We start from the raw sequence: 16,988 nt of genomic DNA, 5'->3' as shown, positions 1-16,988 counted from the left end.
CACTTGATACAATGTTATCCCCATCAAAGCTGCTTCTCAAATACATGGAAATGAGCAGGGAGTAAATGATCTATCAAATGCCACTCATCTACTATTCAGTCAGACACAGATAATAGAGAGGGGGGATAATTATAGTTGGGAAATAGTGATAAAAATATTCTAATGATATTGCACTGGGAGTTCTGGGCTGTCAGTTAATGATGTCTGTCTCACTTTCCAGCAGCTATTTATGCAAAACTTCTTTACTTAACTGTTTAAGGAATTACGGTTCACAATGAGAAGTTTCTCTTTTCCTCATTAAAGTCCTTAAATGGTCTAATTGATATGTGGCCTCTGACTCCCCATCACGCTATCAGTCTCCAGGAGCTACTATTGTTTATGGAACGCAGCAGCGTTTTTTCTTCAGTCCGCCTGCTAAAACAGTGTTTCAAGTGGAGGTGATGGTGGCTTTGAGGACGACACTCTTCCTGTCTGTACCGGTTAGGTCCACAACCTTGTAAACCCAAAGGAGCCATAAGGGAGGAGAGTGAGGCGTTAATGATGCTTACCGGGCTTCCTCGGTGGAACGGGATCCAAATAGCACAAATGATCCAAACACTCCCCCTCCCAACTCTTAACAATCACAAAGAAACACATTTAAAACCTCTCTAACAAAGCGCCTCTCAATTACACCTCTCCCATTAGCATACAGTCTTAGGTTGGGAGGAATATGAAAATGGCTCAAGTAAAGGAGGGGAGATGCAATGTGGCAGAGATAAGGTGATGTATCTGTTGAGTATCAGTATGGCTGACTTCCAGGGTGAGTGCATAGATGGGGGAGGAAGTAGAAACAGAGTTGGGCTAATTAATACAGTGTATAGTAGGAGGGTTAGTGTGGGCTTTCACTAACTGTGACACCTGCTGACTCCTAAACGCACATTGTGTTGTTTTAATATGACAATTACAGCATTACCATATCTGAGAGATAGCACGGCCCCCCAGGAATCCACCCGCGCTCTCTTTAGAGCCTTTTAGCTCCGCTTCAAAATGTATCTATTGATGCTCCAGCCCTGGAATAAGAGATCAGTTCACTCTTCAGCAGTAAATGCATTTCTTTTTAGCAGCATCGCTGGCGTTGGTTTGTGAGCACATGACAACTTAAAATTCTGCTTTTCTTTAGGCTGAGGTTGAGGCAACAGATGGCCGTTATCCGTCTGTGGCCCTGTTGCAGTCAAAGAAACCCTCTACCCACTGGTTGGGTGAAAACACATGAACGGATGTATAAATACATAAAGTGTTGGACATGTACGTGTGTTACTGCACAAGCATGGCGTCTGTTATGGTAGCATATCCAAACGGTTGTTGGTGTGGCTGCTGATTTTTCCTTCCTGTGACTTTACTGCAGCTCATATGTTGCATTCATAGCTGGGTATGAAGGAGTCACCCATGTTGCAGTTGAATGAGCTATTTTTATGAGACAACTTCAGACTTGTTGTGAAGGACTGAGAGAAGTTGTGTGAGTCCTGCTGTTATAGCATAGCTGACACTGCTGTTATTTAGTTTGTTTACCTAATGCATAAGACTTGCTTTCAGTTGTTGCACAATCCATATACTCTACGAGCATGCATGTCTGTGAAAAACTAGAGCAGAAGCAAGTCTATCACTCTAGCGTCTTTGGAAACAGTTGACAGTAATATGTAACAATACCATGTATATGACGTTGGTTCTGTCACTGCATAAACCAGCAATGCAAAATGTACACAACAGCAACCACATGGCTTTATGAGCAACATAGTATTTACATGGTACACATGGCAAGAGCAAAAGGGAACATGTCACTGGTCTGCAGATCTAATGAGACAGGTAGGAAACACAAGCAAAGACAGCTTCTACTCTGCATGATGCTACCATGTCTGTGCAGCCACGGCATTGAGCCTAGCACGGGAAAGGGTGTGGAGAAGACTTTTTGGCAATTCCCTAACAGGAAAACAGGGGGTGTAGTGCTTTTCTGAGGGATCTTGCTACCATTGCAGTCTCATCTGTGGTCCATCACAGTGCATTTACTCCTGTGAGTTTGTATTTAGATGTTATATATGTTTTTCAGACTTTTTAAACGTGGACTCATTCTTCTCCACCTCTTTTGCAGTTGCCACTTTCAAACCCATGTTTCCCTACAATTTTCTACCATGACTGAAGTCTGCTGAGCATCTATTACAACTTTCGTTCATGGTGCAGAAATGGTCAGTTTGTGGTTGGTGCTGGGGCCTGTAGCTCAGTAGTTCTCTGCCAGTCTGATGATGGATCTCCCTCAGACATGCTGAAGTGCCCTTTTGCAAAACACCCAACTCCAAATCTGTAACAGTGATGTGCTTGGTGCTGTGAGTAAATTAGAAACACATTGATGAGATTATAAATATTCCACAGAACCTTTTTAATTTCCTTGGTTTTCAAGTGTACTTTTGTATTGTTTATTGTTGCCACAGCCTGTTGTGATTTTCATTTTAAGGCAATATAACAATGGTCCATTTGTGGATTCTTTTGGTGATAGTGCAGGTTCTCGGTGGTGTTCAAGACCCTCATTGTTCACTTCTGGATGGTGCTTATTTACTTTGTACCTGTGCACCACCCAATAAGGAGATGCTTTGTTTTGTTTTCTTTTGGGGGATCTGCAGCAAATCCGAGCCAGAGTACAGACCCATGATGGAGAGAGGTGTCTCTGCAAAAGTGAAAACAAATTCTCTCCTTGGTTGGCGTGAGCTATGGCACTGTGAGGCTTTATTGTCCCGGCCAAGGTGATAAGGGAGAGTAATTGCGTATTATACTGTCCGAGAATGTCAGGTCCAAACTGAGCATGAGTGCCCCATCCATCAACACACAGTGGTGTGTGTGAGCCTCCGTTCCACACTACACATGCTTGCTTGCATGATGTATTGTACGTGAGCACATGTCTTTGTGCAAGCTCACAGATTCATGTCTGTATATTTAAAACAGACTAGTGATGTTGGAAAGCACGGATATAGGTATTCAGTATTTTCATTTATGTGCATCGTAGCTTTGACCAATCAAGGCATCACTAATGTGTGTGTGTGTTACTTTTTTGGGGGGGTGGGTGTTAGATAGAGCTTGGGAGCAGCATCGTTAATCAGGAGAGGGTTGTGTGTGACTCACCAAGCTGACAATGTTACATCCAATACCCTGCAGTAGCTCACTGGCTAGCCTGCACTATCTGGCCACACACACACACACACACACACACACACACACACACACACACACACACACACACACACACACACACACACACACACACGCACACACACGCACACACACGCACGCGCACACACACACACACACACACACCATAATCATTTACCTTTCTCATATCTGCAACAGATACAAACTGCATAACAGATGTCTTTCTTTAATGCATTCAGTAGGACTGAATCTCACACACTCACACACACACACTCACACACACACACACAAATATGTGCAGCAAATGTAAGTTTGATGTGTTTGTTTGCCATTTGTGAAACCGCTCTTTATGTCTGTGTAGTTGGTGTATTTGTGTAAGTAATTGTTACTAAGTTTATTTATAGAGCAGTTTAAAAACAAAAGATACAATCTCACAAAATGCTTCACAATAAGGACCATGTCTCTTTTTTCAGCTGCAAAGCCCATCCAGATTTTTTTTAGGCAGAAGCAGATTTATTAATTGTATTTATTTTAATTAGTTACAATAACTTGGGAAAAAAACTACAGCAAATACTTTTGGCTTAATAGCAAATATTAATGCAGTGCTATAAGGTAACAGGTAAGTGATGGGGTTTTGTATGAGTCTGTGTGAATTTGTAATTGCATAAACCAACAATTACAAAGAGAGTCACTGGATGTGTGTGTCCACTGAGGAACCTTTAACTACAGCCATTTTTAGTATTACATAATCAACTGTAGTCAATTGTTCAGGTCAAGTTGAAGATTATTGTGCAAAAAGGTGAGGCTGAGAATCACAAATCACAAAACGTGTTTTAATCTCTAGCTTTCACTTCCTCGTAGATCTAACTGTGCGGAGAACATCCGGAAGCACATTCTCCACACGGGGAAACACGAGGGGGTGAAGATGTACAACTGTCCCAAGTGTGTCTATGCCACTAATGCTCCCATGGACTTCCGCAATCACCTGAAGGAAAGTCACTTGGATATTGAGAATCCAGACCTTGCCTACCTGCACGCAGGTAAGGTTTCACAAGGACTCTCAAGGAGTCACCTGAATGATGGAAAATGAATTACACAGCATCTGATTATCGGTGCTCTGCCTGTCCGCTAAGACATCTGTGTGATTCTTGTCCCAATAAAAAGTTCCTATCAGAAGGATTTAATAGAAAACTCAGTCTCTCTAGAAATGTTGCTATATAAAAGATCCCTGAAGACTCATCAGAGAGATATTATGTTTAATTCCAGGATAATCATTTCTAATTTGCACACTGCTTCTTGGAACTACACTCTGTTATGATTGTCTTGTTTGTCTTGGCTCTTCTAGAGCAACTGAAGGTCAGAGATTTGATGATCTGTTCTGTAGTCAGAGAAGGGTTCTTGTAGTCAGAGAAGGGTTCTTTTCCCATTTCTTCAGGGTTTTTAAGGAAATGTGTCTGGTATCATAATTCGTTCTGTTTTAGGGACCGCAGTAGCTCAGGAGGGTAGAGCAGGTCCAGTAATCGGAAGGTTGCAGGTTTAATCCCTGCTTCCACCAGAGAATTCTGCTGTTGTGTCCTTTGGCAAGACACTTAACCTGCCTTTCCTGTTGGTGGTGGTTGGAGTAACCAATGGCCCCAGTGAATGGCAGGCCTTGCCTCTGTCAGTGTGGCAGCTATAGCTACATTGTAGCTCATCATCACCAGCGTGCAGTGTTTTCCCTACAGAGACTCAGGCCCTGTCCACACATAGCCGGGGATCTGCCAAAACGTAGATATTTTTCTACGTTTTGGCCTGTCATCCACACAAAAATGGATCTTTTTAAAAACTCCGGCCAAAGTGAAGATCTGCGTTTTCTCCGTTTTGGGTGTCTGCGTGTGGACAGACAAAACCGGAGTTTTAAGGTCCGCAACGTCACTTTCAAAAAAATGCTGACATCACGTGTGCGACCTGTGTTTACACTAGCCGACAGCATGGATGTCCTCAGAGCTGCGCTCGCTTTATCAATTGTCCAAGCGCTTTTTGCTTGTTTGTTTTTGCAAGCGGGATTACTGCTCCTTGCGGAAAACCACAGACGAAGGACGAGGTTAAGAACGGGGGAAGTACTGCCGCCTACAGGTCTGGCATGTTCTTAACAACGTATTTATCCGGGTACGTGTGGACAGAGTTTTTTTTTAATGAGGTGGTGTGGATGCAAGTTTTTGGAGGGGTGGATATTCGTTTAAAAAAAACAGCTACGTGTGGACTAGACCTCAGGCGTGGCAAAATCCCCTCACCTCCCCACTCTCACAGCCGCCACACGGCAGCAAAACAGTCTGCAAATGTTTAAATTGGTTAAGTCTCAGGAGCAGCATGTCGCGGCCTTTACGCGCCGGTTCTATTTTCTACGCGCGACGCCTCTGAAACGGGTCAAGTTCGACATTTTTGGGGAAGGAAAGACAGGAAATCGGACGCGGAAATGGAGAGAAGCTCCCGAGATTTTCAGAATAAAGAACGTACTGCCTTCCGGTTGCTTTACTTTAAAAAAGGTTACTAACTGTGCGGCCCCGTGAGAAGTCATCACCTAGCTAGCGGTCTCCTTTGTTTTTCAGGTCCGTATTGGCGATTATAAAACGGACAGAACATAAAACACAAACCATGTTGCAATTTTCTTGCAATTTTCTTGCGGCTTGCTTGTTGTTGTGTTTACTGACGAAGTCACTCGTGTGACTTCGTGCTCGGTCGGTGACAGCTGCTCCCCTGCTGCTTCGCGTCTCGTGGGAAGGGCCAAGCAGCAGCTTACGCGAGCAAGACGTGCTGCTGCAGTAACGTGCTGCTGACGGCTCCGGTGGAAACCCGGGGTAAGATGGCACTATACAAATACAGGCCATAAAAAGTGATCAGGGTCTACTGAACTTAACAGATTTGAAATTTTTAATCTTTGTTGTAAAAAAAAAAAACTTAAAAAACTAGCATAAACTAAAACTGCCATTCAACTTAGATGGCCCGTTTTTTAAAAGTATTTTCATCCTGATCTTGCAAACCAGCAACACTTAAAGGTGCAATAGAATAGACTGTATTGATCCCACAGTGGGTTCAGAATAGAACTGAAGAAAAATAACAACAAAAGCACATGTATATACACGTAGGCAGTAAGCTATTATTGTAATCTTCGACCACTAAAAACCATGAATAAAAATTTAAAATTTGGGTTCCAGAACTATGGTGCATACTGTAAGGGACAGAAACATACTATGTTAATTTGGTATTGCACAGGTATCAAACACATACTGAGTATTGCATTGATGTTTTTGTGTAACAGGATAATGCCAGTACAGCTTTAACTGAGGAGTTATACATTTTTACTGCAGAGGGGATGAATGACCTACGGCAGAGTTCTGCTTTACATCTGGGGTGTCTCAATCTGCATATGAAGGAACTGCTCGTGGTCTCCACTGTGGAATGCAGTGGGTGGGAAGGTTTTTTAAGATGGAGGTCATGTTCACCACCATCTTCCTTTCACACATCTCCACTGACTCCAGTGGGCAGCCCAGAAACAAGCTTGCTTTGTTATGTGTAAGAATATGTAAGAATGAAGTAAGAATAACATCCTGTGGTCAAATTTAGCTGCTGCAGCCAATTTTTCTAAACAAAAGTTACCATCTCACTGTTGTTCTTAGAGTTTCATGGCAGTTGCCAGTTATGGGTCAACACAAGCAAAGACGAGTCATACACTGTAAGTGGAAAGTATATACATTGTCATATCAGGTGCAAGCACTCTTGGGTGTTTTACAGTAGGGAGCACTTACTACATTTATTAAGGCTATATGCCTCCGGCATTGGAGGAAGTGTGGTTGTTTGCTGTCCTGCAGTTAGCTTGCTGTTACAGTTCCAATCGAGTCATTAAAGGAAGTAAAACACCGCAGTTGACTCAGTATTCACTTCACACATACATTTCTATGAAATATCTATTTGAGATATTTGTAGAGCTGAATGGTTGCTTCTAATTTAATGTTAGCATTTCTAGCTCAACATTAGCCTCTAGCTTGTATTATTGAGTGACTTTTAATGCATTTGCCACCTCAGTGGCTTTTCTGACTCTGGTGTACCACAGAGATCAGCCCTAAGTCCCCTGGTCTTCTCCATTCATACTTTTGTATTCGCTAACTTAACTAAGAACAATGCACACAATCATTCTTACATGGCAAATGTTACATCTCAGTTTTTCAACACTTTGATCCTAATGCTCCAGAAAGTCCTTAAATTCAGTGAAGGTAATTCATAGATATGATACAGTAAGGCAGGGGTTTTCCTAGCTCAAATTGAGGCAGAGGTGGTACCATCCTGGCCATGTGCCAGCACATGCATACTCTGTGCATTCAACTGTCTCACTTTTTAAAGGCTAAATATTATAAAAGGCTCTGTAATAAGCATTAGATTGGTGTTTAGTTCCCTTTTTCCCATCTGATAATTATACTAAAGATATTTTTAAATATTTGACCTACATTTCAGTAACATTTTAGGTTTGTATTAATAACACTCATCTTAGTCAAAATACCACATACCTATATCCAGTAAATTATAATACATTTCATTAACATGCATTTGTATTGGAAATGCTAGTAACATTTAATTTCTGCTGCTAACATTGTAATGGTGGCATGTCTAATATGTATGGGTTGGCAATAATCCAATTAAAATAATGTTTAAAGATAGAATCATTTAATTCAAAGATGTTGCACCAGTGCTATGTTTAAAAATAGACAGACATTCACAGGCAGTTTTTATCATCTCACTGTACAGACCTGCTCTGATATGGAAGAACCTGGGGGAAAATCAGGACATCAATAGCACCAACCATAGATACGTACCAACTAGCGAGAAAAGCAAATTTTGATCTTTTTCTGCAGCGGTTTTGGTGCTTTTCAGTGCACCGCTGCTGATACAGCGCCCTTGTAGTGGCGCAACGCTGCAACTGCAGTTAAAGTAACATCCATATAGCTGGGGGCAGAGTGAAATCAGGCTGGGGCGACAAAAAATTAGCTGGAAGCAGCCGCCACACAAATTTGATTGCAGGAAAAACCCTGCAGTATGGTATGCTTCATTATTCACCAATGACTGGAGTCAAAGGGCTGTGAGGCAAAAGATCTATACATATTTAAAAATGTTGGTCTTATAATATTTCAGGCCTGTTTGGTCTAATCTTGATATTCTTTCGTATTTCACCCAGTCAGTTAGTAATCTAAGATAAGAAAAATCCTAATTTTGTTTTTCAGCTCAAATTCAAAAATGTTTTTCTAATAATTATGGAAAGAACATATCATGATAGCTGCTGACATCCAAATTTTGTAGTTAGGTAGATCTATTTAAGCCATCTAGTGTTAGTTTAAGAGTAGCAGCTGGACAAAGACATATCCCACCAAAGCTTGTTTCCTTCTTGATTTATTTAAATGATCTTAAAATCTTACTAATTGCCTCTAAAAGCTTAATCAACTTTGCCCCAAATTGCAACTTAGTACCTCTCAATCACCGAGACACTGAGTTTAGGTAAATTCGAAAGTTTTGCAAATCCTCAATGTTTCTACATTTTGACTTTTTCAATCTGTAATTCCACCTAAGCCTGATCTTTTAGTACACCTTTGTCAGTCTTGTCATTCTGCACTGATGGAGGCGGACTGGTCACAAAGAAGCAGAGATTACTGGCCTAGCCTTCCTTGTCAATCACTCAAGCCACAGAGACAGATGAAATCTTCTTCCTCTTCTATTGGGTTCCTTTGTGTCCCAGTGATCCTCTTTGTCCTTGAGGACCTCCAAATCCAATCTGTAGAGTGGCTGCCCTTCAGAGGAGCAGCGAGGACAGCCTTTATCCTGTTATCCCTCTGACCTTACATAAAGACAGAGTTGGAGGGGAGCACTGTGGACGAAGGGCCAAGCAGGGACATCGCTGGTTGCTTCCTAGTGATCCAGTTGTTTGTTTTTTTTTTCAATCTGAACCCAGATAAGTACGGGGTTTGTCCTTGTTCTGACTCTGGAAAGTTTAGAATTTGTGAATTCAACCTTAACCTGGTAAATTTATGTCAAATTTGAGAATCTTCCTTTGCTCTTCTATACTTTCACCTTTCAGCTGCATGGCTCAACCTTTTCCCCTTTGAGCACTTTTTAAAAAACACCTTTCTGTAAATATTTCCCATCCCCTCTCACCTTTAACCAAAGCACACTTTTAGGTTTATATTTACCATTTCACCCCACAGTTCCCCTCACCTTTAGTTTGTCCTTACACATCTGACCTCTGGTAGAGCAGATGTTGTGTCTTTTGTGTTTTTGCCCTTCTCCAAAATTATCCTGTTTAAGCACATGAAAGAACAACACTTGTATTAATTCACCCAGGCCAGACATAGAGCAGTGTGCTTTGGGACTTTTAGGTTTCAGTGTTTTAAATCAAGGTCAGATCCTGTGGAAAATGCATCATCTAAAGGAAGCACATCCTCCTCTTTCAGTCAAATTAAGCAGCACATTTTTAAGATGTCACTTTGTGTCTAATATATATTCAACTCACACCACAGGCATGAATCAAAGACTGACAGCAAAAGAAATCATATAAAATGCAGCAGATGGTCTTTTAAAAAGTTTTTATCTTTTAGTTGAAAATAAAATCCTTAAAAAATGCATCGCTGCAAATAAATAGATGCACATGTTCACAGTGTTAGCAACAAAGCAGTTGAACTAGAGGTAATTTGAAAAGACTTTTTGAAAAAAGACTAAAGTAAGGTGGAGAGTGTAGCAGCAGAAAGAGCAGTTCTTCATCTAAGTAGACAGAACAAGACCAAAAGAAAGAGACAAGGGAAAAAAGATTAAGAAGGTAGATGTTGAATTAACCTGCTTGTGATTGCTCTCTGTCAGAGTGGCACGGGGGCCGGCAGGGAGAGACAAATCGTCTGTGATGGCCCTTCCCGCTGTTCCCCCTTTGAAAGACACAGATCAAACGCACCCCAGTCACGGGCCCTTGTAGCCCCTCGCCCCGGATTGATTGACACCCGAACGTCTCGGCTGCTGTTCGGTCTCTCTGTATCACTTTCTCCCCTCTTCCCATTCTCACTGCCTCTTCCTTTCTTTATTCAGCGTCGCACTTCGAATTAAAGCCTTTCTCAAGGATGAAAGCAGAGGTCCTTTGCAAACGGGAATTAGACCCAGCAAGTGATGGAGGGGAATAATGATTAGAATATGAAGGGAAGAAAGACGGGGAGAAAAAGAAAGGAGGTTAGATTCGTGAGGGGGAAATGTTGCTGACAAGACGTTTTAATAAAATGATAATGACAGTTGTGTTCGGCGTGAGACGTGCTGAGAGATGTGCAAGGGAGGAGTGGCAACGCCTGTGTGATCTCACCAAAGATAGCACCAGAGTGGTGCTACAGGTACACCAGAGACCTGAAACTTTTCTAGCTTCAGCCAGGTTTCTTTTCTGTCTCCCCTTCCATCGAGGTCAGCCGTGCTTGCGTTGATGAATCGACCTAATCTAGTTTGGCACCAAAACTTAAACACACACCGCAGCTGAGACGTCGCCACATGCTTTATCACAGCATTTTTTTCTTTGTAAATTGTGAAATATTTCTCTAATTTCCAGCAAGTTTATAGTTTCACACCTTGTGGGTAGAAAGATCAAATGCTTAGCAGTTAGCTAAAAGCGAATGAGGATCGGATTTTCTGCGCCTCAAAAGCTAAAACAATTAAATAAATAAACAAACTTCTTCAAGGCATTGTTGCAGCATTATGTAGATTATATTTTCCATAATAACGTATGATGGATAGCCAGTGTGGAGGGCTGGAGGAGGCCCGGCGCATAAGTGATGTTCTTAATACGCGGTCATAACCACAGGCAAATTCATTTGATAGTTTAGATTTTTCTTCTCCTTATTAAACAAATCTGTAAACAAATATGGGTTTGGTGGCTTTTACTTAAGTCCCGCCATCCACCCCCTCCTCACATTCACCTTCTGTTCAGCATGTAATGAAACATTACTCTCATGAGTTTCACTTGCACGCTGAGTTACAGCCGTGTGTTGCATTGTGGGGGACATGTGTGCTCGTCATGCAAATGCCCCAGAGCATATGACACCGTGTTGACGCTAGGAAAGAAGCCACAGATACCGGCGATAAAATCAACATCTGTTTCTAATAACAATGTGTTAAATGTGCCACATTTTTACACGAGGGTGACACACAACACAATGCATCACGTTTTTTTTAAGAAGCACTGATGGGACTTCAAGTCGTCAGCGTTGGCGATAAACCTGTGTCGCCTCCCTTATGTTGCATTTCCATGATGGACATTAATGAAAAAGTTTATTCTGTTCTGAATTATGCAAACACCTAAAGAACAGCAAGGGATAGTGGTGTTAATGTTGCCATGGCAGCAGCAACGTGGTTATGGTGCAGTAAAATGTTTCTCAGTGGGCTGGGACTCCACTTCCTCACAGGAGCATCAAAAATTTGCAAGAGAAATTGACTGTCACAGAGTTGTTTTTGGCTCCAGAAACTTTTCTCAAGTCCGTTTCCGCGAGTTTGAGAAATGTGAGAAAACATTGGAAAAGTTTGTTGACCCATAATGGAGACGAAAATAGAGAAACTGAAGAATGAGGAAGGCACAACATTCAAATAAGGATGTATATGAAATTCATTTACGACGTAAGACCGTTTGTGATTAAAATGTAACTAAGTTGTGATGATTTAGAGACCAAATCAATCAATCAATCAACCAACCAGTCAAAATTGTACTTATATAGCATTGTATGGCTATAATGTAATCCTCAAGATATCAATACACATGAAAAAGCTACAGAAAAATAGGAAAAAATTGCAAAAACATCAATAAGAATGTATATCCCATTCTTACATATTAGTCTGTATATGTCTATACATTCACTCATACATAACAGACACTTCATGTTGGGCCAACATAATCAGACACACACATCAATTTGCTAGCACACTCCAATAAGTGTGTGTACATGCTTGCCAGTATGCGTACATTAGCACAGTACAAAAAGCATTTAAGTTTAATTAAAAAATAACATCAAAAATAAGGTTTGAAATTAAAATAAAATAGCTTAAATTAAATCCCTAAATAAAAGCATTAAGAAAGCAAAAGAAGATTTAACATTTCAGGCTCAACCAAAATTAATTATAAATGAGATAAAATAATTTTATTTGTGGGCGTCTAAAACATTTGCAGAAAATTTCTAATTTTGTTAAGCACCTTTTGATTTAGATTTTTGAAAGGCGCTATGTAAATACACTAAAATTTCCTGCAGTTTTGCAACTTCTAAATATTTTTGACACACAGAGTAAAAAAAAAAATTAGACCTTGAAACGTCTTTTTTTCTTGCAATTTGTTGTGATTTTTTTATATTGATGGTTTGGCTGAAGCTCTGATGGATTGTTTACTAGAAAAACCAGATGAAGTGATTCCTCCCACTTTAAAACATGCTTGTTTCCCTTCAAACTTAGTTTTTAATTGTTAATCAGCACTTGATTCATATTTGTTCACATCCACTTTCCTGATGTAACCGTGTTTGACAGATGAGAACCGAGACACAGCTGCTTGATGTCTTTTCCCCTGGAGATTTGCATCAAAGTGTCATCTGGGGGTTTGCTAAGCATTTTTTGATAAACAAAAAGAAAAATATCAACATACACAGCATCAGTTGTGTTCTCCTCAAAAAAAACAATCCAGGATGGTGTGGAAAGAGTAGGCAGCATTTCCTGCGTAATGACCTGCTCCAATGAGCATGAAAACTCTCCCAACTGGCTGCATTTATCACACATCAGACACAACAAATGCTCCTTTGTTTAACCGCCGCGTCTCTTCGTCCTGTTTGCATCAATCCGAGGACCGTCGCCTCAGATGCTTACGGCCCTTTGAAGTCTTGACTAAGCTGTAGGTTTTGTCTACAAGTTGATTTCCACCTAATGTTTTTGTCACCTTTAAGCCATCACAGACAAATAGTTTTCAAACGGTGAACTGGACGAGCGCCATCTCCATCAGACTGGGTCAGAGCCGAGCTTCTGGACGACGGGTGTCACCATCAGAAAGGCGGAGGCAGATTGATGGCACATGAACCGCTGTCCCTGGTGCTGCCGTGATACAGATAGGTTGTGTTTGTGCTTATGTTGCAGTGTTCCAAAGCCTTGCAGATGGTTTATGTAGGGCACAGCCTAACAGGACAGGAAATGAAAACTGTAAGAATCTGTTTTTAACAAGCTCTGTATTCTGATTGTGACATTTGGAGAAAAGGAAGTCTCAATTGTAAGATAATAACCAAAGTAAAACTGTTTCTATGCTTTAATATTATTTATTTTCCCTGAACTGGGTTTAGAAGTTAATGAGAAACTTTTTTCTCTCTTTAAAAGCTACAGTTCCAGCTTTGTTTTGTTACTCGGCACCAATTCCCCCATGAATTGAATAATCACTTGCATAAACTACTGGGTTTTAAATACTCTAGAGGGATTTGTTGAAATTCTCTTCTCAGGAAAGTGCTTGGAAGATTTTGTGGCTTTCCATACAAGTATCCTGCACCTACATGCTAAGAGTGGCATGAAGTAGGAATTCTTAAAGGCACGGCAGCTCCTCCTGTATAGGACAGTGAATGTAGGTAGGAGCAGACAAGCCGCCGGCTACTAAAAAGCATCATCCATAATTCAGTCGCACACACAGCTGGAGCGGACCACCAGCCCAGACGGGTGGAAGATAGGTGGGAGGAGTTACTGACGAGAAAAAATAACTCAAAAATAAGTTTAAAAAGTATTTACAGGCAGATTTCCTCTTTATACCCACTATGACCCCTTGTCACCCTTCTGATGCAAACAGTACTCCACAGCACCAACATGTTTTCCCTGATCGCCACTTCCATTCGCTAAAGTGCACTTTTGAGATCTCCACTTTGACCTTTGTCCCTTTTGCCGCGCCAGAGACCCTCATGTTCCTCCTTTGCCTTGCTCCCTCTCCGCATGTCGCCTTTTTGGTGGGTCTCCAAACGTGTCGGCTTCTCTAATTAGCTACAGGCTCAACTTTCCCAACCAAACAACCAATTAGCAGCACTTTAGCCCTGCCCAGTCCCATGTTTCCTGATACAGTGGCCTATTAGGGCCCCTTATTTCTTCCCTAGCATAATTGAATCCCCTGGCTTCTCATCAGCAGGCTAATTTAAGCCAATGTGCAGAGTTGGTAATCAGACGGGTTACCCATTAGACCATCAGACCCCAATTAAGTGCCCTCTTATTTCCACCATAACAAGCCGCTATCACTGCTGCTGTTATTGTCCTTCCCCTTTAAGCTCTCAGTTTTGTTTGGGGAAATATGTGGTTTGTTTGTTAAAGAAAAAGAGAAACTGGGAAAAAAGAGACGTTTGATGTCCTGTTATCACCGATAAAAGTGTTTTTTTAGTAGAACAGACTTAACTGGGTTTAAACCAGTGATGTGGTTCTAACTGGTTAGTACTTTCTCCAGCTTGTCCTGGGTCTTCTTTTGTGTTCTCCCAGTTGGACGTGCCTGTAAAACTTCACCAGGGATGCATCCTGACTGTTTCTTGTTAAGGATGTTTTTGTCTCCACTCAGTCACACCTTTTTTTTCTAAGTTACCAACCCCCTTCCAATGCTGTTTAGTGTTTTTCTATGCACCACTTTTATTTATAAAGCACATTTAAAAACAGTATGATGGTTGACCAAAGTGCTGCACAGTAAGGAACAAGGATGCTCAATAGTGAAAAGACTGAATGCAACAGCTGACAAAATGACAATAAATTAGGTTAGAAAAATCACAACAGTGGAATGACACCAATCTAATAAGAGTTCAGAAATGTGAGAAGGGAAAGCAACAAAGAGTAAAACACAAATGGGAGCAGGTCTGAAGAATAGTAAAACCAGGTCACTGACCAAAAACTAAATGACTTCAGCGCAGACTTAAACCAAGCTAGAAGAAGAAGAATATATCATTTCTATAGGGCCTCTCAAGATAAAAATCATGAGGGGCTTCACTAAAACAAAAAATGTAAAAATATAAAATAGAATTTAGAAAATGGTTAAAAATATATTTTAAATGAGCAAAAAATAGACAATTGTGATTAAAAATGTTAAGAAAGAGAGAGAGTGAGTAGGAAAGAGGGAAATCAGTGGATCCTGAGGAAGGTGGAATAGGTGGGAAGAGCAGAATAAAGAGAGAGTGGTGAAGAAGGTCATACAAAAGCCACTTAGAACAAGTGAGTTTTCAGCTGCTTTTTAAAGGAGTCCACAGAGTCCACTTATCTCAGACTCAGGGGGAGAGAGTTCCAGAGTCTGGGGGCCACAGCAGCAAATGATCTGTCACCTTTGGTCTTTAGCCTGGTGCTGCACAACCAGTAGGCTTTGATCACTGGACCTCAGGGACCTGCTGGGGGTGTACAGTAGGTACTAAGAAGATCACCTATGTAAGATGGTGCTTGTCCATGTAAGACCCTATAGACCAGAACCAGGATCTTGAAATGAACCCTGAAGTTGGCTGGCAGCCAATGAAGCTGGAGGAGAAGCGGGGTGATGTGAGTGTGTTTGGAGGACTTGGTCAGAAGTCGAGTACAGGCATTCTGAACCACCTGCAGATGGTTCAGGGAGGTTCTGCTCAGACACGTGAAAAGAGAGTTACAGTAGTCTAAGCGTGAGGAGATGAAGGTGTGGATAACTGTCTAAAGTTCAGAGCAGGACAGAATGGGACTCAGCTTAGCAATGTTCCTGAGATGGAAGAAGGAAGAGCAAACAAAATTAAAGCTGCAAGCAGCGTCGTTCGGCCCTCGCAGCTCCGCGCTGCTCCGGCCTGCCCGGCAGCCCGGGGCACCAGGGCACGTCCGTGGAACAGAAACGTCGACCACCCCGACACCAGAAAATGCTAACGGTCACCACGTCCGCACCTCACCCTGACTCAGCATCCCCTCTGAGCCCACCATTGTCTCACCACTAAGGCATACCATCTATCTTTACCTCACTGGTGGTGTGATGACAGTGACCCAATTTTATGCTATTCTGACCACGTTTGTTAAAGTTATCGAAGGTTAAAGTTCACTAGGGGGCACTGTGAGCAACTACAGAAAAGTCCCATTGAGGTCAGCTTTGGTTGACATAGATGGTTTTCTGTTTTCTTGCCATAAATCAGACGTTGTGTGTGTTATCTAAAGCCAGTGAGCTGAAATTGGCGGAGCTACAGGGGTTTGAACCAACAACCACATCAATGTGTTTGGTGCAGTCACGTGATATCACAAGCCAAGTATAATGCCATTCTGACTTTGTCTTTAGAAGTTAATAAAGTTTGAACCCATCTAGGGGAGGCTGTGACCATTTACAACTAAATGCCATAGAGGTCATCTTTGGTCATAAATGATGGTTTTCTGTTAATTTGGCATCAATCAAACGTTGCATGGGTCATCTAGAGACAAAAAGCTGTAAGTGGGCGGTGTTAAAGTGAATTGAACAAGTGAGCACATACAATGTGTTTATTGCAGTTGTGTGATGACTCTCACCAAGTTTGATATAGGTTGGAGCTTTTTTGCAGAAGTTACAAAGGTTTTTTGAATCTAGGGGGCACTGTCCAAAATTTAGGAAATATTCCATGAAGAAGTTTGTAGGTTGATAACAGTCATTTGTGTGCAGTTTGGTGTGAATTGCATCATGTGAATTGCATCATGCATGTGTTATTCAGGGCCTAATATCTGTCAGGGGCGGAGCTAAAGTGATATGAACCAATTACTACAGGATTGTGTTGGATGCCTTTGTGTGATGACACATAGGAAGTTTGGTGCAGTTAGGACCTCGTCTGTAG

General features: G+C 41.5%; 1 protein-coding gene across 2 annotated transcripts in view; it reads left to right on the top strand.

Moving 5' to 3' along the window:
* The window catches only part of znf407 (zinc finger protein 407), a 213,775-nt gene that overhangs the window by 137,074 nt on the left and 59,713 nt on the right, over nucleotides 1-16,988 (top strand). For both annotated transcript variants that reach the window (XM_015949454.3, XM_054740645.2), the window contains exon 9: nucleotides 4,036-4,214. In XM_015949454.3, coding sequence (XP_015804940.3) covers nucleotides 4,036-4,214 — 179 coding nt within the window. The remainder of the gene's footprint in view (nucleotides 1-4,035; nucleotides 4,215-16,988) is intronic.

The sequence above is a fragment of the Nothobranchius furzeri genome, chromosome 5 (genome assembly GCF_043380555.1).
Source record: "Nothobranchius furzeri strain GRZ-AD chromosome 5, NfurGRZ-RIMD1, whole genome shotgun sequence".
NCBI classification, from domain to species: Eukaryota; Metazoa; Chordata; class Actinopteri; order Cyprinodontiformes; family Nothobranchiidae; genus Nothobranchius; species Nothobranchius furzeri.
Note: the sequence above shows the minus strand (reverse complement) of the source record. Positions and strands in the feature narration are given on the sequence as shown.